The sequence below is a fragment of the Saccopteryx bilineata genome, chromosome 6, assembly GCF_036850765.1.
Source record: "Saccopteryx bilineata isolate mSacBil1 chromosome 6, mSacBil1_pri_phased_curated, whole genome shotgun sequence".
Lineage (NCBI taxonomy): Eukaryota > Metazoa > Chordata > Mammalia > Chiroptera > Emballonuridae > Saccopteryx > Saccopteryx bilineata.
The window spans coordinates 128,938,427-128,961,637 of NC_089495.1; the positions used below are offsets into that span (position 1 = coordinate 128,938,427).

The 23,211-nt window shown below is 45.9% G+C and overlaps 1 protein-coding gene across 1 annotated transcript; it reads left to right on the plus strand.

Annotated features, from left to right (window-relative positions):
- The first annotated feature begins 329 nt into the window (after positions 1–329).
- On the plus strand, positions 330–1,568 carry LOC136307714 (uncharacterized). The gene is given in 1 exon segment (XM_066234411.1): positions 330–1,568. A coding segment is annotated over 1 exon segment (1,239 nt).
- The last annotated feature ends 21,643 nt before the right edge of the window (positions 1,569–23,211 follow it).

Sequence of the window (23,211 nt, forward strand, 5' to 3'; positions counted from 1 at the left end):
CTTGGTGAGTGAAACTGGCGGTGGCTGTCAGGCAGGGACGTGAGTCCCTCCTGGCTGCGACCGACAGACGTGTCAGGGGGTCGCAGGCCACGACTCCGGGGGACGCCCTGGAGTGTGAGGACGACCAAGGACGCTTGGAAGTCCATCTGCTGTCTCAGACAGAATCTGTAGATTTGTTGCCAGTTTCCAACCGAGCTCGTTGGTCCGGACCGCTAGGTTTATTTTTAGTTTCATTTTGCCGTTCACGGCGCAGCCGGCTTAGTCTATTCGTCTTTGTGATTGTCCTGGTTATTGTCTTATTTGTGTGTTATTGTCTTTTTGGGTTTGAAATGGGACAGAAATCTTCCATCCCACTGTCCCTGACTTCGTCTCATTGGTCTGAGGTTGATGCCTGAGCCCATAATCTGTCTCTTCTTGTTAAGAAGCGCAAGTGGCAGACTTTCTGTGCCTCCGAGCGGCCCACCTTCAGAGTAGGTTGGCTGACCACTGGAACCTTTCACAAGGACACCATAAAGGCGGTTAAAGCAGTTGTCTTCAATCCAGGACCTCATGGCCATCCAGATCAACAGCCTTATATTTGGGTTTGGGAGGACCTGGCCGATGACCCTCCTCCTTGGGTCCAACCTTTCCTTCCTCCCCCTACACCCTCCCTTCCAATAACCCTCTCCACCACTCCGGGCCCTCCCAGACCTGCTCTAACTCATCCAGACATCTGCTCTATGCTTCCACTCAAACCTTCGGAGCCAACGGCGCCTGCTTCATCCCTGTATCCTCCCCTTCCCTCCTCTGTTCTCCCTGAATCTCAAACTGACCTTATTCTATTTGATTCGAGACTCTCACCTCCCTATCCCAGGGATGTCCCTGCCAGCACTGCAGGCCCCCAGCTTGGGGCCCCACATCAGGATGAACGGGGACCATCAGTAGAGGGTCCAGCCCAAGGTACCCGGAGCCGGAGAGCACAAAACCCAGATGACGTGGCCGTCACCCTGCCCCTTCGACCTTTCAGACCCCCTGTCCCTGACGGCCAAGGGGAGAACATGCCGGCGCTTCAGTATTGGCCCTTCTCCTCCTCAGATCTATACAATTGGAAAAACAATAATCCGCCTTTTTCAGAGGATCCTGTCAAACTTACTGACCTTCTCAAGTCTCTTATGTTTTCCCATCAGCCCACTTGGGATGACTGCCAGCAGCTTTTAGGTATCCTCTTCACCTCAGAAGAAAGAGACCGAATTCTCCTCAAGGCCAGGAAATTGGTTCCTGGAGCTGATGGTCGTCCTACTCAACTCCCCAACATTATAGATGAGGCTTTTCCCCTGAGGCGGCCTAACTGGGACCCTAATACGCCTGAAGGTAGGCAGCGACTCTTACTCTATCGCCAGACTCTGATGATGGGTCTCCGAGCGGCAGCAAGATGCCCCACTAATTTGGCTAAGGTAAGAGAAGTAATTCAAGGGCCAGAGGAATCCCCATCCAGATTCCTAGAGAAACTAATAGAAGCCTATAGGAGGTACACCCCTTTCGACCCTGAGTCTGAAAAACAGAGAGGGCACTGGCTATGGCTTTTATAGGACAGTCAGCTACTGATATTCGGAGGAAACTCCAGAGGATGGATGGGTTACAGGACATGGCTCTGAGAGATTTAGTCAAGGAAGCTGATAAGGTATACTATAAAAGAGACAGCAGAGGAAAAGGAGCAAAGATTAGAAAAAGAACGTAAGGATCAGGAAAGTAAGCAAGATAAACGGAGAAATAAAGAGTTAACGAAAATTTTGGCTACCGTAGTAGGGAAACAAGATAGAAGAGGAAAGCATAGTACCTCGGGCCCAAACCAAAAACCAAAATTAGGACCTAACCAGTGTGCCTACTGTAAAGAAGAAGGACACTGGGTCAGGGATTGCCCTAAGAAGAAGAAAAAGAAAACTGAGGAAATCCTTGCCCTAGGAGATTAGGGGCGTCGGAGTTCGGACCCCCTCCCCGAACTCAGGGTAACATTCAATGTGGAGGGGACACCAATCGACTTTGAGGTAGATACTGGAGCAGTTTACTCCGCCCTGCAGAGCCAGCTGGGTCCCCTCTCAAACAAAAAATCCTTGGTCCAGGGGGCAAATGGATGCCAGCATAGCTCATGGACAACTAAAAAGACAATGGACCTGGGGAGGGGAAAAGTACAGCACTCCTTTCTGGTCATACCAGAATGCCCTGCCCCGCTGCTGGGGAGGGATTTGCTTACCAAGTTGGGGGCGAGTATTGATTTCAAACCTCAGGGACCAGAAGTAAGATTCAGTAACCCTCTTGTCAGTCAGCCTGTTGTGACCATGCTGACCTTGTCTGCTGAAGATGAGTATAAACTGTATGAGACCCCTTCCCCCGGACCCCATTCAACAGAAGACAGGTGGCTTCAGAGCTTCCCAGAGGCCTGGGCAGAAACGGCAGGGCCAGGATTGGCAGTACAAAGGCCTCCGGTGGTAGTATACTTAAAACCCTCCGCCACCCCCATAAGGGTCAAACAATACTACATAAGTAAAGAGGCCTGGGAAGGCATTAGACCTCACATCCAGAGGCTGCTAGGACAAGGGATCCTGAGGCCTTGTCAATCAGGGTGGAACACCCCCCTGCTACCAGTGAAGAAACCAGGGACAGGGGACTATAGACCGGTCCAGGATTTGAGAAAGGTTAACAGTCGGGTAATGGACATACATCCAACAGTCCCAAACCCTTACAACCTCCTCAGTACCCTCAGTCCTGACAGGAAGTGGTATACAGTACTGGACCTGAAAGATGCCTTCTTCTGCTTGCGCCTGCATGAGGACAGCCAACCCCTGTTTGCTTTTGAATGGACTGACCCTGAGAACGGACTCAGCGGACAGCTCACCTGGACGCGGCTACCCCAGGGCTTCAAGAACTCTCCCACCATCTTTGACAAAGCGCTGCACCAGGACTTGAGTGCCTACCGAGCCTCCACCCCTGAGGTAACTCTGTTGCAGTATGTTGATGATCTGTTACTTGCAGCCGCCACCATAGAGCAGTGCGAACAGGGAACTGAGAAACTGCTTGTCGAACTGGCCAAACTGGGATACCGGGCATCCGCCAAAAAGGCCCAGATCTGCCAACTCGAAGTCACCTTCCTGGACTACTCTCTCCGAGACGGTAAGAGATGGCTAACTGAGGCCAGGAAAAAAACTGTTACTCAAATCCCGCCTCCGAAAAATCGGAAGGGCCTCAGGGAGTTCTTGGGCACAGCAGGTTTTTGCAGACTATGGATACCCGGCTTTGCCGCACTAGCCGCCCCTCTGTACCCCTTGTTAAAGGATGGAACTGAGTATACCTGGGGAGATGAACAGCAAAAGGCCTTTGACCAAATCAAGAGGGCACTGTTGTCAGCCCCGGCCTTAGCACTCCCCAACATAGAGAAGCCATTCACTCTCTATGTAGACGAGAAGGAAGGGATAGCTAAAGGAGTATTGACTCAGTCTCTGGGACCCTGGAAATGGCCGGTGGCTTATCTCTCTAAGAGGTTGGACGCAGTTGCAAAAGGGTGGCCGGGATGCCTACGGGTGATCGCCGCTGTGGCCCTCCTGGTCAAAGATGCCGACAAACTGACTCTGGGCCAAAAATTGACTGTTGTCGCCCCCCATGCCCTGGAAAGCATAATCAGACAACCTCCAGACCGCTGGCTAACCAATGCCCGCATTACTCATTACCAAAGCCTCCTGTTAGATAAAGACAGGATCACCTTTGGCTCTCCAACTGTTTTGAACCCAGCCACCCTGCTACCCAGGAAAGAGGGGGAAACTGTCCACCATCAGTGCAGGGATATCCTAGCCGAGGAGGCTGGGATCCGGAAAGACTTATGGGACACACCATTGCCACAATCTGACTTAATTTGGTACACTGATGGAAGCAGTTTTCTGTGTGAAGGAGAACGCAGAGCTGGGGCTGCAGTGGTAGACAAGGAAAAAGTAATCTGGTCAGAGAGACTTGCCCCAGGAACCTCAGCCCAAAAGGCAGAACTAATAGCTCTAACAAAGGCCTTAGAACTGGCTAGTGGTAAACGGGCCACCGTCTACACGGACAGCAGGTATGCATTTGCCACTGCACATGTGCATGGGGCAATTTACAAAGAAAGGGGCCTGCTCACATCAGCAGGTAAAGACATTAAGCACAAACAAAAAATCCTAGCCCTCTTAGATGCTGTCATGCTCCCACGGGAGCTGGCCATTGTCCATTGCCCTGGGCACCAGAAAGGGCAAGACCCAGTAGCCAAAGGCAACAGGAAGGCGGATGAGGAGGCTCGAGCGGTAGCCATGAGGACTGCCTCCAACATCCTTACTATAGAAGCAGAGCCATCCCCCACCCTGACCCACTTAAAGGAACCTGAGGATGCTCGGACGTTCCTCCAGATGGCCCACCATCTCACCCACCTTGGGACTGACAAACTGGTACAACTGCTTCAGGATGATAAAACATTGACCACCCCCAAGAAGAGGCAAATGGCAAAGGAAATAGTCAAAGCTTGTAAGGCCTGCCAAATGGTGAATGCCTACCCAGCCAAAGGAACCAGAGGAACCCGTCTCTGAGGCCCCACACCAGGCCAATATTGGGAAGCAGACTTCACTGAGGTAAAACCTGCCAAGTATAGACTAAGGTATCTCTTAGTTTTTGTAGACACCTTTTCAGAATGGGTAGAAGCCTTCCCTACCAAACATGAGATGGCGGCGGTGGTAATTAAGAAAATTATGGAAGAAATCTTTCCTAAATTTGGCCTTCCAAAGGTAATAGGGTCTGATAACGGACTGGCGTTTGTGGCCCAGGTAAGCCAGGGGGTAGCCAAAATATTGGGAATTAATTGAAAACTACATTGTGCTTATAGACCCCAAAGTTCAGGACAGGTAAAGAGAATGAATAGAACAATTAAAGAGACCTTAACTAAATTAGTCATAGAGACTGGCCGTAGAGATTGGGTAATGCTCCTACCATACGCTCTTTTCCGGGCTCGGAATACCCCTTCTGCTAAAACTAACCTAACTCCCTTTGAAATACTTTTTGGAACCCCTCCGCCTATTCGGGATTTATCCCTCTCTGACATAAATATCCCGAATACCCCCTTGTCTGTTAGGTTACAGACCCTGGCCAGAGTGCAACATTGCCTATGGAAGCAGTTGTCTGACCTTTACCAGCCGGCAGGAGACGGGACCCCGCATCGCTACCAGGTTGGGGACTTCGTCTATGTCCGGAGACACCAACACCGAACGCTCGAACCCCGCTGGAAGGGACCCTACCAGGTCCTCCTCATCACACCCACCGCTGTAAAGGTCAATAGCATCGCCGCTTGGATCCATACTTCACACCTCAAGCCTGCTCCTGCTCCTGATGACCAGTGGACAGTGGAGAAAACAGATAATCCCCTTAAGCTGTGTGTCCGCCGCCGCAACAAATCCCCACCAACTGACCCAGCAGACATGGCAGGTGATATCGGGGACCAGTGACATAGTATGGGAAGTGACTTTCAATGACCATCCCCCCTGGACTTGGTGGCCGTCCCTGTATCCAGACCTCTGTCAGCTTGCGGCAGGGCTGGAGACTTGGGACATCCCGACCACGGACCCTGCTAGACCCCTTCCTTGTAATATGTCTAGGAACCCCGTCTGCCTCAGACAAGGCCTGATGCCTGCAGACTATTTCAATTTCCCCTAACAGTTCCTATTTAATCCCTGAAAAAGAAACTCGATGGGCATGCAGAACAGGTCTAACTCCCTGTGTGTCCACTCAGGCATTTAACAACTCTCAAGATTTTTGTGTAATGGTTAGGGTTTTCCCCCGCCTTATATATCATGGGGATGAGGACTTTGAAGAGACGGCTGAGGGGCGGACCAGACATAAAAGAGAGCCTGTCACACTCACCCTAGCAGTACTGCTGGGAGCCGGGGTATTGGCAGGAGTAGGAACAGGAACCGCTGCCCTAGTTGAAGGACCCAGACAAATGGCCTTGCTAGAGTCTGCTATTAACCAGGACTCAGATCTCTAGGATTAGAGATATGCAAGAGAAAGAGGAGGAAATGTAACCGTGAGTGGAAAAATTCTGCTTGACCTTTTGACTAAAATTAAAGAAAGCAGGAATTGACCGCTCCCTACCATAAACTACTTAGAAATTTGCTTAGAGCTAGTTCACAGGAGGCAGCTGGACCCCAACCTGCTTATGCGAATAGGTATGTGTTCCTAATAAAAATAGAGATAGGATAAGGGTTAACGACTAACTGCCAACTCAGCTTCTGTAAACGGTTGCTTGCTTGCCTACCAAAGTATAAAAGCCCTTGCAAAAAGACTGAGAGTGCTCTTGGCCACCTCCTTGCCTTGAGCCCGCTCGCGAGTGTAATAAACTTTTTCTTCTGTTTTACCCACACACTTGGGTCTAGAGTCTTCGTGGTGCGCCCTCGGTCAACAAAGGCCACTACTCTAACCACACTGGCTTGTCTGTTAACCACTTTAAGGGCACTGCATATTTGGAGGAGGCTTCTCCTTGTGGCCACTAATCTAAATTTGAAAACCCTATCCCAGTTTGATCTAATTTTGGTTCTGCCTGAATAATTTCAGTGGGATTGGTGTTGTTTTTTCCAAGTTCAGTATAGGGATTATATCCCATATTACTCATAATGTTCTTATAAGAATGAGACAGCACTCAAACACCAGATGTGCAGGCTTTATTAGAGGAGAAAGACCTGCCAGGGCACTTCTCTGGGAAGGGCCCCCAAAACAGACTGAGGTAAAACTTTATAGGGTTGGGGATAGCCTCGAGCAAGGGTGTGCCAGTCTATTCAGCTTCTGAAATACTCCTCTTTGGAGTGATTGACCAGCTTCCTGGAATTCCTTTGTCCCAGGGGCGATTGTGCCATAATTAAGGGTGGGGTCAGGCAGCCAAGCGGAACAGCAAAAGGACAGTTTGGAATTCACATATCTATCATTTCTCAACTATGTGGTTACATATGAAAGAAGGACAGTTATTAATTTTATAATATACAGTGAGGGATGATGAGGAGAAAGAGGAGAAAAAAATGGAAAAATTATTACTTCTTCTGAAGAGAACTTAAGAAAAGAACCTTGACAAGCCAAGCCCCCATTCAGTTAAGGAGGTTGTCTATTTTCATGCTATGAGGTCTGAACTAGGCTATGTCTTCGAAAAACTGAGTGAAGAAGTAAAATAATTTTGTGAGGTAATAATTGTGAATTGCTTGCTGCAAGTGCTGAGTGGACAGGGTGACATGGTGATACATGATCTCCTGGTTGAGCCTCATGAGACGTGCTGGTCTGGTTCCTCTCGAATGGGAGGACATGTGGAGATTTTTAGAGACAGTGAACCTGTTGGTGTAAGTTTTTAAAAGGACTGAATATGTGTGGTTTAAAAGGAAGGGGGTTGGAGAACATTCAGGAAGGAACTTCTTGGGCTCAGGGGCAGCTTCTTCCTGCTGTCATCCCTACCTATTTGATATTTCCCCTGTGAAGTTCTCCTTGGGGAGAATTAGGGAATAGGAGTGTAGGAGCATTTGATTGTAGGTAATTCTAGAGATTTCTCTCACCTGGGCCTGTAGGAACTTGATAAAAAAGGGGGCAAGTTTTTGGATAAGGAGGGTTGTATAACAGGGGGTGAAAGTTCGTCCATGGTAAAGTTAGAGATATTTTTTCCTGGCAACCTTGGAGAGAGCAGTTAGTTTGAGCTAAAAATAATGTTTCACGTCTGTTTGTAGGCTCTTCTTCAGCCAAGAAGACCCAGTGATCTTGTCCCCTTACTATGTGAAGGGTTGTTGGGCAGATAAAATGTATTATGCTCACTTTGTTAAAGACGGCGCTGCCCACAAGGAGGCCATCGCCCAGGTGATATTGATGTGTGTTGGGGGCAGGTGGTGGGCAGGCAGGATCGTTGTAGCCTGGGGCTTGGTTTTGGGATTAAGCCTTTCCCACCCTTTTTGATGTGGGGTGGTACAATCCAATCATGCCTCAGAGAAGTGACTTTGTATTAGAGACTTTCCTATTTTGTATATTGGATTAAAGGTTTGGAATCTACACTATAAAATGGGGGCAGAACGAGAGCTTGCTCTCTTGGATCCTGGGATGATTAGCATGAGAGAGCAGAGGGAGCAGAGCAGAGAGCAGAAAGAGGCAATGTGGCCAAGAGAAGCAGCCAAGATGGCGGAGTGCTGAGTGAGATGCCAGTTTGTGTAGAGAGAAGGAAGGAGATGGGGAACTGAGGAGAATAAGGCTGGTGAGCTAGAAACCTTTGATTCTAGGAAACTCGGATAAGTCAGTGGCTTTGTGAGCACTAAATGTGAGTGGGTTTTGGAGCCCAGTGTGTAGTTTTTACTTGCCCGCCGGGTGCAAGCTAGGATTAAAGACTATGGCCCACCAGTTTGTGGCTCCGTTGTTTCTTTACTGACTGTCTGAATCCAATGCAAACCTGCATGGGACAGGCGGCTGCTGTGATAGTGGCCGTGGCTTCTGGCTTTACAAAGGTAAAAAGACTGAGAAGCGTTAAGAGGTGAATGCTATTTATTCTCTTACTTCTTCAGGGATATGGGAGAGCTTTAGGGTTAGGGGACCTGTAGGGGTTAAAAGATAGGATTTAGGAGGTTTGCTGATATAGGGTTTCAGATTTTTCTGTTTCGCAAGGGCGGGTTTCAGGGTTGGTGTGTAGAATTTTCCAATTTTCTGATTGGTGAAGGTCTGCATGCAGTTCTGTAAGAAACAAGTGAACAAACATAAGAGGCAGGGTCCAAAAATTAGAAAAATAAATAGGAGAGTGAGTGGACCACTGAAAGGCATTAGTCAAGACACCCAGTTTGTGTGAAACCACTGATTCCATGTTTATGAATTTTCTGGGCTTGAGAGAGAGAGAGAAAGAGAGAGTAGGAATAAGACAGGGAAGTGGCCAGTCCCCCTGCCCCTAGACCTACTTCTGTAGAGATTTCTAAAGCAATAAGAAGAGGGATTACTTGTACAGCTTGTTTGGTCCTTAGATTGACGGGTATAGTACTAAGAACTGGAAGAGGCTCATGGGGTGGGATTAGGTTGATATTTGGGGTGACATAGATTAGGGTATAGGTTTTTGTTCAATTAGTAGGGAGACACATATAGGTGTTGGTCCAACACAGTAGAAAGCCCTTGATTGGGTGAGGCAGGTTAAGAGGTGAATAGAGAATAGAAGGACAAGTAGTTGGTTTTGTTTCTCTGTTTCTGAGCTCTAGATGGTCAGGGTAAAGGAAAGAGTCATCCCAATAAGTGGGGAAAGTAAAGGATTGTTAGTTAGGGTGACTAATTAAACATTCTTTGAAAACTCGTTTTCTGATTTTTCAAATTTTTTTTCTCGGTACAAACTGCATAAACCTTCTACAACTTACATAAACCTTCAGCTTTCATGCACTTTCTTATCTAAAAATAACTGGCTTTCATAACAACTTGCTTTTTCCTTTTTCACTCAAAAGTATTTTCATACCTTATACCTTCTATTATCAAAACCATACAATTCTTTTCTAGTCAGAACTCTTGATTTAAAAATCTTTAACATTTAGTGACAATTAAGTTGACTTTCTTTTCCTCTAGTTTTCCTTTTCCCAAAGTCTGATAAAAGAGTCCTTAGTTTTTCATATATTTGCCATACGTAGACCAACCAGTTTCAAGTTTGTGGTTGGAGTAAGGCATGCCATCTTTCTATTTTAGCAGCAGTGGGAGTTGTCAGGATCACAGTGTGTGGACCTGTCCACGTGAATGTCAGTCCTTGGGTGATGTACTGCTGGAAGTGCCTCTTGGACAGTCTTTGAACAGTTTTTTGAGTAACCTGTAAATCCTGCAAGTACTTAGGGAAAGGGTGGTTACATTTCTACACTTTGCAGTTAGAGTTTAAGTTCTAGTGACCACTGCTTGTAGCTGAAGTTAGCAGCAGGTCCCAGCCTCCAATAGGCATGGGGCACTAAGACAAGAGGAATAAAGAAGATACTATACATTAAATAAAGCAGCAAAATCAGGCTGTCAATACCCACAGTAGAGATCTTTGAGGGATAAATAAAACTCAAATATTTAAGCGAGGCAGAGTAGATGACCCTTGTGTTTACAAGAAATGAGACTAGCTTATTTTCTACTTGGAAGAAATACCATAGGTTCATGAACGATGTCGTTGGGCCTTCCGTGGCCATTCCCAGCATGCTGGGCAAGGTCAGGTCACAGGTAGCTGGAGCAGGGCTAGAAGAGATTGAACCCTCCCTTAGAAGAGTGAGGGGGCAGCTTACCTTCTCATGTCCCTTTTTCCCACAGCAAAGGCATGTCCCTGGTGGGAGCCGAGAAGCCTGGCAGGCTTTTAGCTTAATGACCTTTCTTTCCACTCTTGAAGCAGGGCCCTGATGGAATCCTATGAAGCCCCTTTGGGAAGCTGGAGCCTTTAAGGGTGTATGCCAAGAGCTGGTAATTTCCTGATCTCTTTTGGGCTCTATTTGCCTTTTCTGTTCTTTTCTTGCTCATTATAGATCTTAAAGGGTAGGCTTAGAAAATCTCACTGAGGGGCTTGAGGGCCTTTTTCTGTCTATATAAAGTTTTCCCGTATATCTTGAAATGATTAGAGAAAAAACAACAACAGTGTTATTAGCTGGATCAAATAAAAGAGGGTAGAAGTTTGCAAGAGAAACAGTTTTTTCGTCGTCTTTAGAATTCCAGAGTCTCTCCACTGCTGAATAACTCAGTACATTAGTATTCAAAAGAAATTTTCAACAATACTGTTTCAAAATGATAATAAACTAATCATGACATAAAAAGACATTATCAACAATTTTACAATCTCCTAATTTCTAAATCAAGATTTAGAAATCAAGATTTCAATATCACAGGGCTATAAAACAGCAAATAAAAAGGAGAATTAACAAAAGGCCTTTGAAATAACATACACTCCTAACAGGGAAAATACTTTTTACACAATAAGGGATCCTTGGTACAAACTACCCAGCTGGCAAAGAGATAATAATCCTCTTTTGACCCACAGTAATTTACAGTATTAAGTCAATATGAGGATTGGGGTATCCAATGGGGAAGCAGACTCCAGGAACTGGGAGAAGAGCTTGCCGCTTTTATTTTTTTTCCTTTTCTGCTGTTTTTTTTTTTCTCTGCAGTCAAGCTCATTAGCAAGACAATGGTTTCTCCTAACAGAAATTTTAATCCAATCCGCCACTTGCAACTAACTGCCTTGCTTTGAGCAGCTAATTAAAAATACAAATTTTACAAAATTACTTTCCCAATAGTGGGCTGCTTTAGCCTACTTGAGGTTTTTAATTTCCCCATAATTCCCTGAAAATTCTTCTTAAAATTTTTACTATTATTGCTAAAGCAGTGGATCTCCCCCGTGAATTCTATGCCTCTAACACCAGACAACAATCATGCCACACGAAGAAATTGGAGAACTGTAGGGGAAACTTGGAGGGGACCCAACATCCGCCTTGGCCCCACAGGAGAGAGTCGGAATTTTTCTACAAGTATTTTACACCAGTGGGGGGCCACAAGCCATCACACTAATCCATGGAGGGCTCATATGACCCCTATGTCCTAAGGAGGGGAAGGTGAGAGACAGCCAGGGGCCCTGTCTTTGATAATTTTTATTTTCTTGTTGGTCAAATAAGTTTGTAAATAATGATATATATGTTTGCTCGCTTATAGTTTGCATTGGATGTGGGGGGGACAGACTGTATGCAGGCAGGATTCTTATAGCTAACGGCTTAGTTTTAAGACTAAGCCTTTCCTACCCTTTCTGATGTAGGGTGGTGCACTCTTATGAGGCATCCCATTATGCCTCAAATAAGTGACTTTGTATCAGAGACTTCCTTGTTTGTATATTGGATTAAAGGTTTTGATTTCTATACTATAAAGTGGGGCAGACTGGGAGCTTGCTCTCTCTCAGTTCCTGAGATTAGAGAGGAGAGCAGAGAAAGGCCAAGTGGAGGAGGCCAGGAGATGGTGGAGTGCTGAGGTAGAAGCCAGTTTGTGCATAGTTTGTGTAGAGAGAAGATGGGAAACAGAGGTGAATAAGGCTGGTGATATAGATACCTTTGATTCTAGGAAACTTGAATAAGTCAGTGGCTTTGGGAGCCCTGAATGGAAAGGGAAGTGTTTTCCCACTGTGTGTATTTCTTGCCCTCTGGGTGCAAGCTAGGATTAAAGCTGATGGCCCACCAGTTTTTGGCTCCGTTATTTCTTTACCAACTGTCCGAATCTAATGCAAACCTGCATTGGCCAGATGGCTGTGATGGTGGCCGTGGCTACTGGCTTTACATTCCTATAATCCTATTATTTATGATTTCATTTTTCTAAAGCAAAGTTCTAATTTATAATGCTATTTGTACCCTGTATTTTCCATGGGCAAAACCTCTTTTGGTCAGTAGGTGGATATCTGAAACTAGTTTCTACTCTACACTTCCTCTAGTTACCTCACCCTTACTCTAGTGCTCTTTCCCCCACTGCTCCGCACACAGCATGTTCCAGCCCTGCCTTCCACTTTTCTCTCACTCAAACTGCTTACTTGCCAGACCTTCACCCCTAGAGGCTGGAGAAACACTTCTCTTTCCATTCAGGGCTCCCAAAACCAATCACTTATCTGAGTTTCCTGGAATCAAAGGTTTCTACCTCATTGGCCTTTCCCCCATATTTAATGTATGGGGCACTGATTTATAAAATTGAAGCTGTCAGGAGAAGGCAGGAATTTATCACACCAATAAAAGACAAGAAAGATAAGACAGACAATAACTAGGACCCAGAATAAAGGATGTTTGACTATAGAGGACACAAGACAAGAATTAAGAACCAACAGAAGAGAATAATTTCTTCAGGGGAGAAGTCTAACAGAGCGCCCAGAAGCCAAAGGTCTTAGATTCAAGAACACAGAGATTTTACAGTACAAACAATTCACTGTTTAAGATTGCTTTCTAGTTTTAAGCCAGAAACCTCCAATTTTTGACACAAAAACTCAGCAAGGCCTTAAAATCAGACACATTTAAAAATTAAACAAGACTTCACATACACAAATCACATATCAAGAAATTTATTTCAATTAAAATTGGCCCTGGCTGGTTGGCTCAGCGGTAGAGCATCGGCCTGGTGTGCGGGGGACCCAGGTTCGATTCCCGGCCAGGGCACATGGGAGAAGCGCCCATTTGCTTCTCCACCCCCACCCCCTCATTCCTCTCTGTCTCTCTCTTCCCCTCCTGCAGCCAAGGCTCCATTGGAGCAAGGATGGCCCGGGCGCTGGGGATGGCTCCTTGGCCTCTGCCCCAGGCGCTAGAGTGGCTCTGGTCGCGGCAGAGCGACACCCTGGAGGGGAAAAGCATCGCCCCCTGGTGGGCAGAGCGTAGCCCCTGGTGGGCGTGCGGGTGGATCCCAGTCAGGCGCATGCGGGAGTCTGACTGTCTCTCCCCATTTCTAGCTTCAGAAAAATACAAAAAAAAAATTATACCGGATATTTTTCCTGATAAAGACAAAGTTCAATAGATGAGGGAAGGTTTCCCTCTAGTGGCCTTTCAGGTGTTCGCAGAGTGTGTCCCTGGAAGTCCTGAGATGAAACTGATCAGCTCAGTATCAACTCAGTCCCTACTCAGGTCTCTTCCCGAGAGCACCCCAAATGTGGCACCACCAAATGTCCCCACTAATGTCTCCCTCTGAGAGCACTACTAGATGTCTCTGGAAGTTCTGGGCAGGATGTAGTCCCCACTAGTTGTCTCCCTAGAGAAACAGACCTCTGAAGGTCTGAGGCAGAACTGACTAACCTGGTTAGCTCAGTTCCCACTAATGCCCTCCTAGAGTACGGGAAGATATCCCTGTGAGTCCGAGGCAGGACCTAATCCCCACTAATTGTCCTTCAAAAGTACAATCAGACGTCTCCCAGGGGAGCCCGAGGCAGGACCAAAAACCCTCCATCGACATCTCGGCCTTGGAAAGTCTATTGCTAGAGTATGACCGTGTCTGGTCCTCTATGCAGCAGATCCAGACAGACAGACTAGTTTCAACTCAGCAAAGCAGAAAATTGGCCCTACCTCCACAGTTTCAACTCAGTAAAGCAAAGGATTTGTTTTACCTACAAATTTACAAAGTTACAACTAAGCAAAGCTATAAATCTACCCTACTTACATCCTAGTCGCAATCAGATTGACCAGCACTAATCCCAAACAGAATTCAGTAAAGCAAGAATTCAGAGGAAAGCGCCAGAATTCAGTAAAGCAAAGAGTTGCTTTACCTTCCTCCTTGATTTCTCTGCCGAATTGTCCAAATTCTTGAATTTGGAAACTGGGAGGCATCTGCTGAACTGTCCGGACCCACAGAAAAACCGGAAGCTCTGGAATGTCTCAGGTGGTGTTTCTCCTGGAGATTCAAGCAGGGTCAGGCAGCTCCCCAGAGAGACCAGCTGATTCGGGGTGTCTCTACCTGGTGACACAACACACCAAAGCCTTGCGTTGGGTGCCAAATGTTGTAAAGTACTGTACCGTACCCCAGATGCTGAAAAGTACTGTACCTCACTTCTGTGGGTTTACGTAGAGACACCAATTTCAGATGAATTTTGAGGGATTTTATTAAAGGAGGAGATTTATTAAATATGCCGGCTGCACATGGCTGACATGAGGCATTTGCAGACCCAAATCATGTGCCCCAAATACATCTCAGGGGCTGGTTATATATACCTTTGATCACAAGGCTGGGGAAAGCATGACATCATGGCACAAGCTTATAACATTTGTTTAGGGGATACACAAAAACATTAAGACTTTCAAGGTAACACAATCAAAGACTTTACAATCTTTCAGGGTTCATCTTCCCTCCTTTGCCTAGAGCAGGGGTCCCCAAACTACGGCCCGCAGGCCGCATGCGGCCCCCTGAGGCCATTTATCCAGCCCCCGCTGCACTTCCGGAAGGGGCACCTCTTTTATTGGTGGTCAGTGAGAGGAGCATAGTTCCCATTGAAATACTGGTCAGTTTGTTGATTTAAATTTACTTGTTCTTTATTTTAAATATTGTATTTGTTCCCCCCCCCTTTTTTTTTTACTTTAAAATAAGATATGTGCAGTGTGCATAGGGATTTGTTCATAGTTTTTTTTATAGTCCGGCCCTCCAATGGTCTGAGGGACAGTGAACTGGCCCCCTCTGTAAAAAGTTTGGGGACCCCTGGCCTAGAGGTATGTTACTCTCAAGATTCCAGGGAGGGAGGTATGTAAATTCTGTCTCTTATTGAAAGGTAAAAGAAGTTTTTCAGTTAACCTTTATTCTATAGTTAGAACTAAATGACCCATTGTCCTTGCAAGCCAGAAACTTCTAAACTCTTCTCCTTCCCCTCCCCAAAGGAAGTAGAGGACAGGAAAGCCTGACCTTTCCTCCTAGAATATCACTATTAATTTTGCAGCTTTTTGGTACCTTACTACACTATAGGGCAGGGGTTGGGAACCTATGGCTCGTGAGCCAGATGTGGCTCTTTTGTTGGCTGCATCTGACAAATTTTTAATAATAAAAAAAAAATGTTGGCCTGACCTGTGGTGGCGCAGTGGATAAAGCATCGACCTGGAAATGCTGAGGTCACCGGTTCAAAACCCTGGGCTTGCCTGGTCAAGGCACATATGGGAGTTGATGCTTCCAGCTCCTCCCCTCTTCTCTCTACCTCTCTCTCTCCTCTCTAAAAATTAAAAATAATAATAATAATAATAATAAAATGTTAAAAATATAGAACATTCTCATGTATTACAATCCATTCATTTCCTACCACTCATGTTCATGGTTGTGAGTGGCTGGAGCCAATCACAGCTGTCCTACAGGACAACACCAAATTTTTATTGGATAATGCATAACGTACATGGGTCATTGTATGGCTCTCATGGAATTACATTTTAAAATATGTGGCATTCATGGCTCTCTCAGCCAAAAAGTTTCCTGACCCCTGGTATAGGGACTTACTCCCTTAATTGCTGTGGCCAAAAGATTCATGTTATATAAAGTTGTGCCAATATCAGCACAAGCCTTAACATAGTCTGGTATATTTCCACCGTTGGCATGAATGGGAATGTAAGGCCCTCTGACATTTGGCATTAGCATTGTCAAAAGCAACTACTGGAAGTAATATATCTCTGAGTCCCACTTGTAGGATGATTTTAGCTAACACATCACAAAGTCTTGCAAGAAAATCAACATAAGGCTCAGAGACTCCTTGTTTAACATTAACAAAGGAAGGCGTCACCTCCCCTAGGGTAGCTATTTTCTGACAAGCATTTTTACAGCATAATTTAACTTGTTACACAACATGATCACTGATTCCACATTGCTGTTGTAAATCAGCAAATCATCCCTGTCCAAAAAGCTCATTGATAGATATATGAATTTACTAGAAATTCCAGCTGCCCTTTGGTTGTTCTGCCTGTCTGTCTAACCTTACCCTTACTTACTGGACAATCGCTCCTGAGGCAGAATAATGCCAGAAAGCTGAAATCGTAAAACCGTAAAAGGGAACATACCAGAACTTTTGACACAGTATGCCCCCCTAGGATCTCCCAAACCCTATAAAATTTGCCCCTAGTCTGTAACTGGGGCCCTTCTTCCCCGGAGAAGTACCCAGCAGGGTTCCTTTCTTCCTTTCAATAAAGCCTGTTACTCTGGTCTTTTTGGATTCCCATGGATTCCAACATTTGGTGCCGAAACCTGGGACAGGGTACTGGTTGCCTGGATGATCCCTCTTTGCCATCCAAACTTACAACCAAGGAAGCAATGGGCAGTGTTAGCTCATCCCGGGCTTACTCCCTGATTCTGTTTAGACGTGTAATTGTAGGTTGATTGGCCAGTGATTTGTCCCTGTCCTGAACCCCTGCCAGACTAGAAAGGTAAGGAGTTTCTCCTTTCTCTCTCCCGGTTGGCCTTAATTCAACCCATAAGTCCCTAATCCATCACCGTATGACTTTCTCTGGTCAGCCTCACATTTTGAGAGGTTTGCCATTTTTCTGTCTCAGGAGACAGCACATTCCAAAACTCTAAGTGCTTAGCCAAATGCCTCCACATTCTCTTTGTGCCCCTCCATGGGCTTTAATGACCCCTAAGGAGGATGACTCCCCATTCCCAGGAGACCTTTCTCCTTTGAGATTGTGATTGGAGGCAGGGACACCCTCTCTAGATCACTAATCTCCACATTGGGCTCTTTAGAGTCAAAGCCATCTGACCAAACCCTGTTGGACTGTCTTCTAAAATAATCTTACTAAATTAGGTCACTCTGACCTCAAGTCTAGAAACTCATTTTTCTTTGCAACACAGCCTGGCCTTAATATAGGCTTGACAATGTCTCCCATTGGCCTGAAAATGGGACCTTTGACTTCAACATTCTGAGAAATCTAGATAATCTTTGCCACCAGATGCCACCAAAGGCTTCTGAAATTCCTTACGTGCAGGCTTCCTTTTACTTTCACTTCTGTCCTTAATTTCTGTGCCGCTTGTTCTACACGCAGGCCATTTTTGGCCAGAGAAACCTCACCTAAAACCTCCGCTTATAATCTTTCCTTCTCTGAGGACTCCCAACTCTCTTCCCCTCCTGCCTGACCCCCGGGGGCACCCCTTTCTCGGGACCTTTCTCTGGTCCCTCTGCAAATCTCTACCACTTGAGTCTCTTCCCTCCAGAAAGCCCCCTCCCCTTTTTTCACTGAATCGTCTTTCTCATTTACCTGCAAATACCAGTCTCTCTTTCTCCTCCTCTGCCGGGGAGAAGCCCCTCCCTTCTCCACTGTGTTCTTAGACCCCTCCTCCCTTCTTACAAAATGCAGGTTCTGCCTTTCTTCTCTTTGCCCCAACCCCCCTCCTCACAGGCTACAGCTATGCGCTTCTCCCCATCATCCTCTTCACTCTCCTCAGAGCTCTAAATCTTTTTGATTCCTCTAACCACGTGGCATGCCACCACCAGCACTTTAACCTCCTCCTCCTCATCCTGCAGATTCTGACCCTCCTTCTTTTCATCCAGCTGCTCACACTGTCCATCCATCTGCCTTCTCTCTTCCTCCCCTCTATGCTGACAACTCCCTGCCATCTCAAAAAACTTTTAAAAAAGCAGAGTTGTCTAGTAAGTAATCTGTTTTGTCTCTTTGTTTGTCAGAAAATATCTCTAGTATAATTTGAATTGAAACAAGTAGAGTATGTTCATTTAAATTTCTTAATTCATAATTTGTATGTAAAATCTTTGTTTAATGTATAACTGTGTCTGTTTCTAAGGCCTTAAACCAATAATTACCCACCCAGGCTTACTCATCCCCATAAACTCTTCCTGCAATATCCCCATCCTTCCTGTTCGAAAACCTCCAGGGGCTTATCACCTCATACAAACCTTACACCTAATCAATGAGGCGGTAATTCCCCTCCATCCAGTAGTCCATAATCTCTACCAGTTACTGTCACACATTCCCTCAAACACCACTCACTTTACAGTCATAGACCTCAAGGATGCCTTCTTTACCATTCATCTACACCCTGACTCTTTACTTTCTGTTTGCCTTTACCAACACTAATGCAGCCCAGCAACTTATGTGGACTGTCTTACCCCAGGGGATCAAAAACAGCCCACACCTGTTTGGGCAGGATTTAGCAGCATGCAATCTCAAAACTAGTACTCTCTCACAATATGTAAATAACCTACTCCTCTACACCCCTCCCTGCCTGGCTCAAGGAGACACACCACCACCCTTCTTAACTCCCTGCCATGAAGGGATATCATGTCTTCTCTGCTAAGGCTCAACTTCAGTCTTACTCCGTAATCTATCTAGGCATCGCCTTAACCCCCACCACCTGAAGTCTCATCCTAGATCAAACTCAGACCCTCCACAGTCTCCAACCACCTACCACCGCAAATCAAATCCTTTCTTTCCTTGGTCTAATTGTTGGAATTCATGGTAGTCCGAAAAGACCAGAGTAACAGGCTTTATTGAAAGGAAGAAGGGAACCCTGCTGGGCACTTCTCGGGGAGAAGGGCACTAGTACAAGCTAGGGGAGAAATTTTATAGGGTAAGGGAGAATCTTGAGCAAGTGGGTATTGAATAAAAAGTCCTGATATGTCTGGGATGCTCCTCCTTGGGGTGGCTTACCAGCTTCTTGAAATTTCTCTGTCTCAGAGGTGATAGTCCAGTAAGTAAGGGTGATGTCTGACAGATAAGTGAAATATCAAAAGGGCAGTAGGAATTCCTGGTAAAATCAAGTATCTATCATTTCTCATCTCTGTGGTATGATAAAAAGGAAAAGAGGTGGGGGGAAAGAAAGGGTATGGAGTTCACGAAGGAGGTTTGTCTCGAACCAGCCATTTTCTAAAGCTACTTCCTGCTGTTATTCCTATTGGGGATCTGCTTTGTGAACCTCTCCCTGGGGCAGTTGGAGTAGGGGTTGTAAAAGCATTTGATTGTAGGTAATCCTAGAGATTTCTCTCATTCAGGCCTGTAGGAACTTGATAAAGAAAGAGGCAAGCATTAAAATTAGGCACAGAATTAGGGTTGGTCCCATAATTGGTGCTAGCATGGAGAACAAGGGGTTTTTCCACCATTGTTTGGAATAGAGGTGTATTTATAGGGTTCCAGATTTTTCTGTTTCACGAGGGCAGGTTTCAGGCTTGGTGTGTAGGCTTAGGTAGATTTTTCCAATTTTCTGATTGGTGAAGTTCTGCATGCAGTTCTGCAAGAAACTTGTGAACAAATGGAAGAGGCAGGGTCCAAAAGTTAGAAAAATAAATAGGAGAGTGAGTGGACCAATGAAAGTCAATAGTCAAGACACCCAGTTTGTGTGAAACCACTGATTCCATGTTTACAAATTCGCTGGGAGAGAGAGAGAATAAAACAGGGCAGTGGCCAGTCCTCCTGCCCCTCGACCTATTTTTATAGAAACTCTTAAAGTAACAAGAAGAGGAATTACCTGTACAGATCGTTTGGTCCTTATATTGACGGGTAGTGTACTAGGAATTGAAAGAGGCTCATGGGGTGGGATTGGGTTGATATTTGGTGTGAGATAGATTAGGGAACGGGTTTCTGTTTAATTAGTATGGAGACACATATAGGTGTTATGCCGTTTTTCTACTTCAGCAGCTGTGGGAGTTTTCAGGATCATGGTGTGTGGACCTGTCCATGTGAAAGTCAGTTCTTGTGTGATTTACTGCTGGAAGCACCTCTTGGACAGTCTTTGGTCAGTTTGCTGAGTAACCTATAAATCCTGCAAGTACTTAGAAAAGGATGGTTACATTTCTACACTTTGCAGCTAGAGTTTAAGTTCTAGTGACCACTGCTTCTAGCTGGAATTAACAGCAGGTCCCAGCCTACAATAGGCATGAACCTCATCCCATGAACTCTCCCTGAAATACCCCCATCCTTTTTGTACAAAAACCTTCAGGGTCTTATCGCCTCGTACAAGCCTTACACCTAATCAATGAGGCAGTAGTTCCCCTTCATTCAGTAGCTTCTAATCCCTACACATTACTATCACACATTCCCTCAAACACCACTCACTTCACAATCCTAGACCTCAAGAATGCCTTCTTTACCATTCCTCTACACCCTGACTCTTACTTTCTGTTTGCCTTTACCCGGACACTAATGCAGCCCAGCAACGTACGTGGACTGTCTTACCTGACACAGATACAAGAAGAATAAAGGAGATATTATACATTAAATAAAGCAACAAATTCAGACTGTCAATACCCACAATAGAGATCTTTGAAGGATAAATAAAATTCAAATATTCAGGCAAGGCATAGTAGATGGCCCTTGTGTTTACAAGAAATGAGATCAGTTAACCTGCTACTTGGAAGAAATACCTTAGGCTCATGAATGATGTCGTTGGGCCTTCAGTGGCAATTCCCAGCATGCTGGGCAAGGTCAGGTCACAGGTAGCTGGAACAGGGCTAGAAGAGTCTGAGCCCTTCCTCCATGGAGCAAGGGGGCAGCTTACCTTGTCGTGTCCCTATTTCCCCAACAATGATCTGTGTCTTGATGGGGCTGAGAAACTTCACGGGCTTTATTTCAATAACCTTTCTTTCCGCTCTGGAGCAGGGCCCTGATGGAATTCTATGAAGCCCTTTAGGTCAATGGAGCCTTTAAGAGCATATGCCAAAAGCTGGTATTTTCTGACTTCTTTTGGGCCTTATTTGCCTTTTCTGTTACTTCCTTGGTCATTATAGACCTTAAAAGCCATGCTCAGAACATCTCACTGAGGGGCTTCACTAAGAGAGCAAAATTGGGAATCCAGTGTCTAAAGAAGTCTGTTAGACCGAGGAAAGAAAGGATTTGATTTGCTGTGGTAGGTGGTTGGAGACTGCGGAGGGTCTGAGTTCGATCTAGGGTGAGACCTCAGGTGGTGAGGGTTAAGATGATGCATATATAGAATTCAAAGTAAGAGTGAAGTTGAGCCTTAGCAGAGAAGACATGATATCACTTCATAGCAAGGAAGTTAAGAAGGGTGAAGGTGTGTCTCCTTGAGGCAGGCAGGGAGGGGCTGCAGAGAAGTAGTTCATCTACATATTATAAGAGAGTACTAGTTTTGAGATTGCATGCTGCTAAATCTTGAGCTAGTGTCTGACCAAACAGGTGTGGGCTGTTTTTGATCCCCTCAGGTAAGACAGTCCACATATGTTGCTGGGCTGCATTAGTGTCCAGGTAAAGGCAAACAGAAAGTAAGAGTCAGGGTGTAGAGGAATGGTAAAGAAGGCATTCTTGAGGTCTAGGATTGTGAAGTGAGTGGTGTTTGAGGGAATGTGTGATAGTAATGTGTAGGGATTAGGAGCTACTGGATGGAGGAGAACTACTGCCTCATTGATTAGGTGTAAGGCTTGTACAAGGCGATAAGCCCCTGAAGGTTTTTGTACAAAAAGGATGGGGGTATAGCAGGGAGAGTTCATGGGATGAGTAAACCTTGATTTAAGAGGTGGTTAATTATTGGTTTAAGGCCTTAGAACAGACACAGTTACACATTAAACAAAGACTTTATATATAAATTATGAATTAAGGAATTTAAATGAGCACGCTTTACTTGTCTCAATTTAAATTATATTAGAGCTCTGGCCAGTTGGCTCAGTGGTAGAGCGTCGGCCTGGCATGCAGAAGTCCCGGGTTCAATTCCAGGCCAGGGCACACAGGAGAGGCACCCATCTGCTTCTCCACCCCTCCCCCTCTCTTTCCTCTCTATCTCTCTCTTCCCCTCCTGCTGCTGAGGCTCCATTGGAGCAAAAGATGGCCCAGGCGCTGGGGATGGCTCCTTGGCCTCTGCCCCAGGCGCTAGAGTGGCTCTGGTCGCGACAGAGCGATGCCCCGAATGGGCAGAGCATCGCCCCCTGGTGGGCGTACCGGGTGGATCCCGGTCGGGCGCATGCGGGAGTCTGTCTGACTGCCTCCCTGTTTCCAGCTTCAGAAAAATACAAAAAAATATATTATATTAGAGATATTTCCTGAAAAACAAAAAGACAAGACAGATTACTTACTCACATATACAATTCCGCTTTTGTTTTTAGTTTTTCGAGATGGCAGGGAGTTGCCAGTATAGAGGGGAGAAAGAGAGAAAGCAGACGGACAGACAATGTGAGCAGCTGGATGGAAAGAAGGAGCTTCAGAATCTGCAGGAGGAGGTGGAGGTTGTGGTGCTAGTGGTGGCGCCGTGTGGTTAGAGCAGTCAAAAAGATTTGGAGTTTTGAAGAGAGAGGAGAGGATAAGGTGGAGAAGGGCATAGCTATAGTCTGTGAGGAGGGGTTTGGAGTGAACAGAAGAAAGGCAGAGCCTGTAGTTTGTAAGGAGGGAGGAGGGGTTTAAGAACACAGTGGAGAAGGGAGGGGCTCCTGGCCAGCAGGGGAGGATTAAGAGAGAATGGTATTTGCAGGTGAATGAGAAACAGAATTTTGCGAAGGGAGGGGGCTTTCTGGAGGGAAGAGACTCAAGTGGTAGGGATTTGCTGAGGGACCAGAGAGGGGTCCTGAGAAAGGGGTGCTCCTGGGAGTCAGGCAGGAGGGGAAGAGAGTTGGGAGTACGCAGAGAAGGAAAGATTAGGAGTGGATGTTTTTGGTAAGGTTTTTTTTGGCCAAAAATGACCTGCGTGTAGAACAAGCGGCACAAAAATTAAGGACAGGAGCGAAAGTAAAAGGAAGCCTGCATGTAAGGAATTTCAGAAGCCTTTCCCGTCCGGTGGCAAAGATTGTCAAGATCTTTTAGGATTTTGTAGTCGAATGTC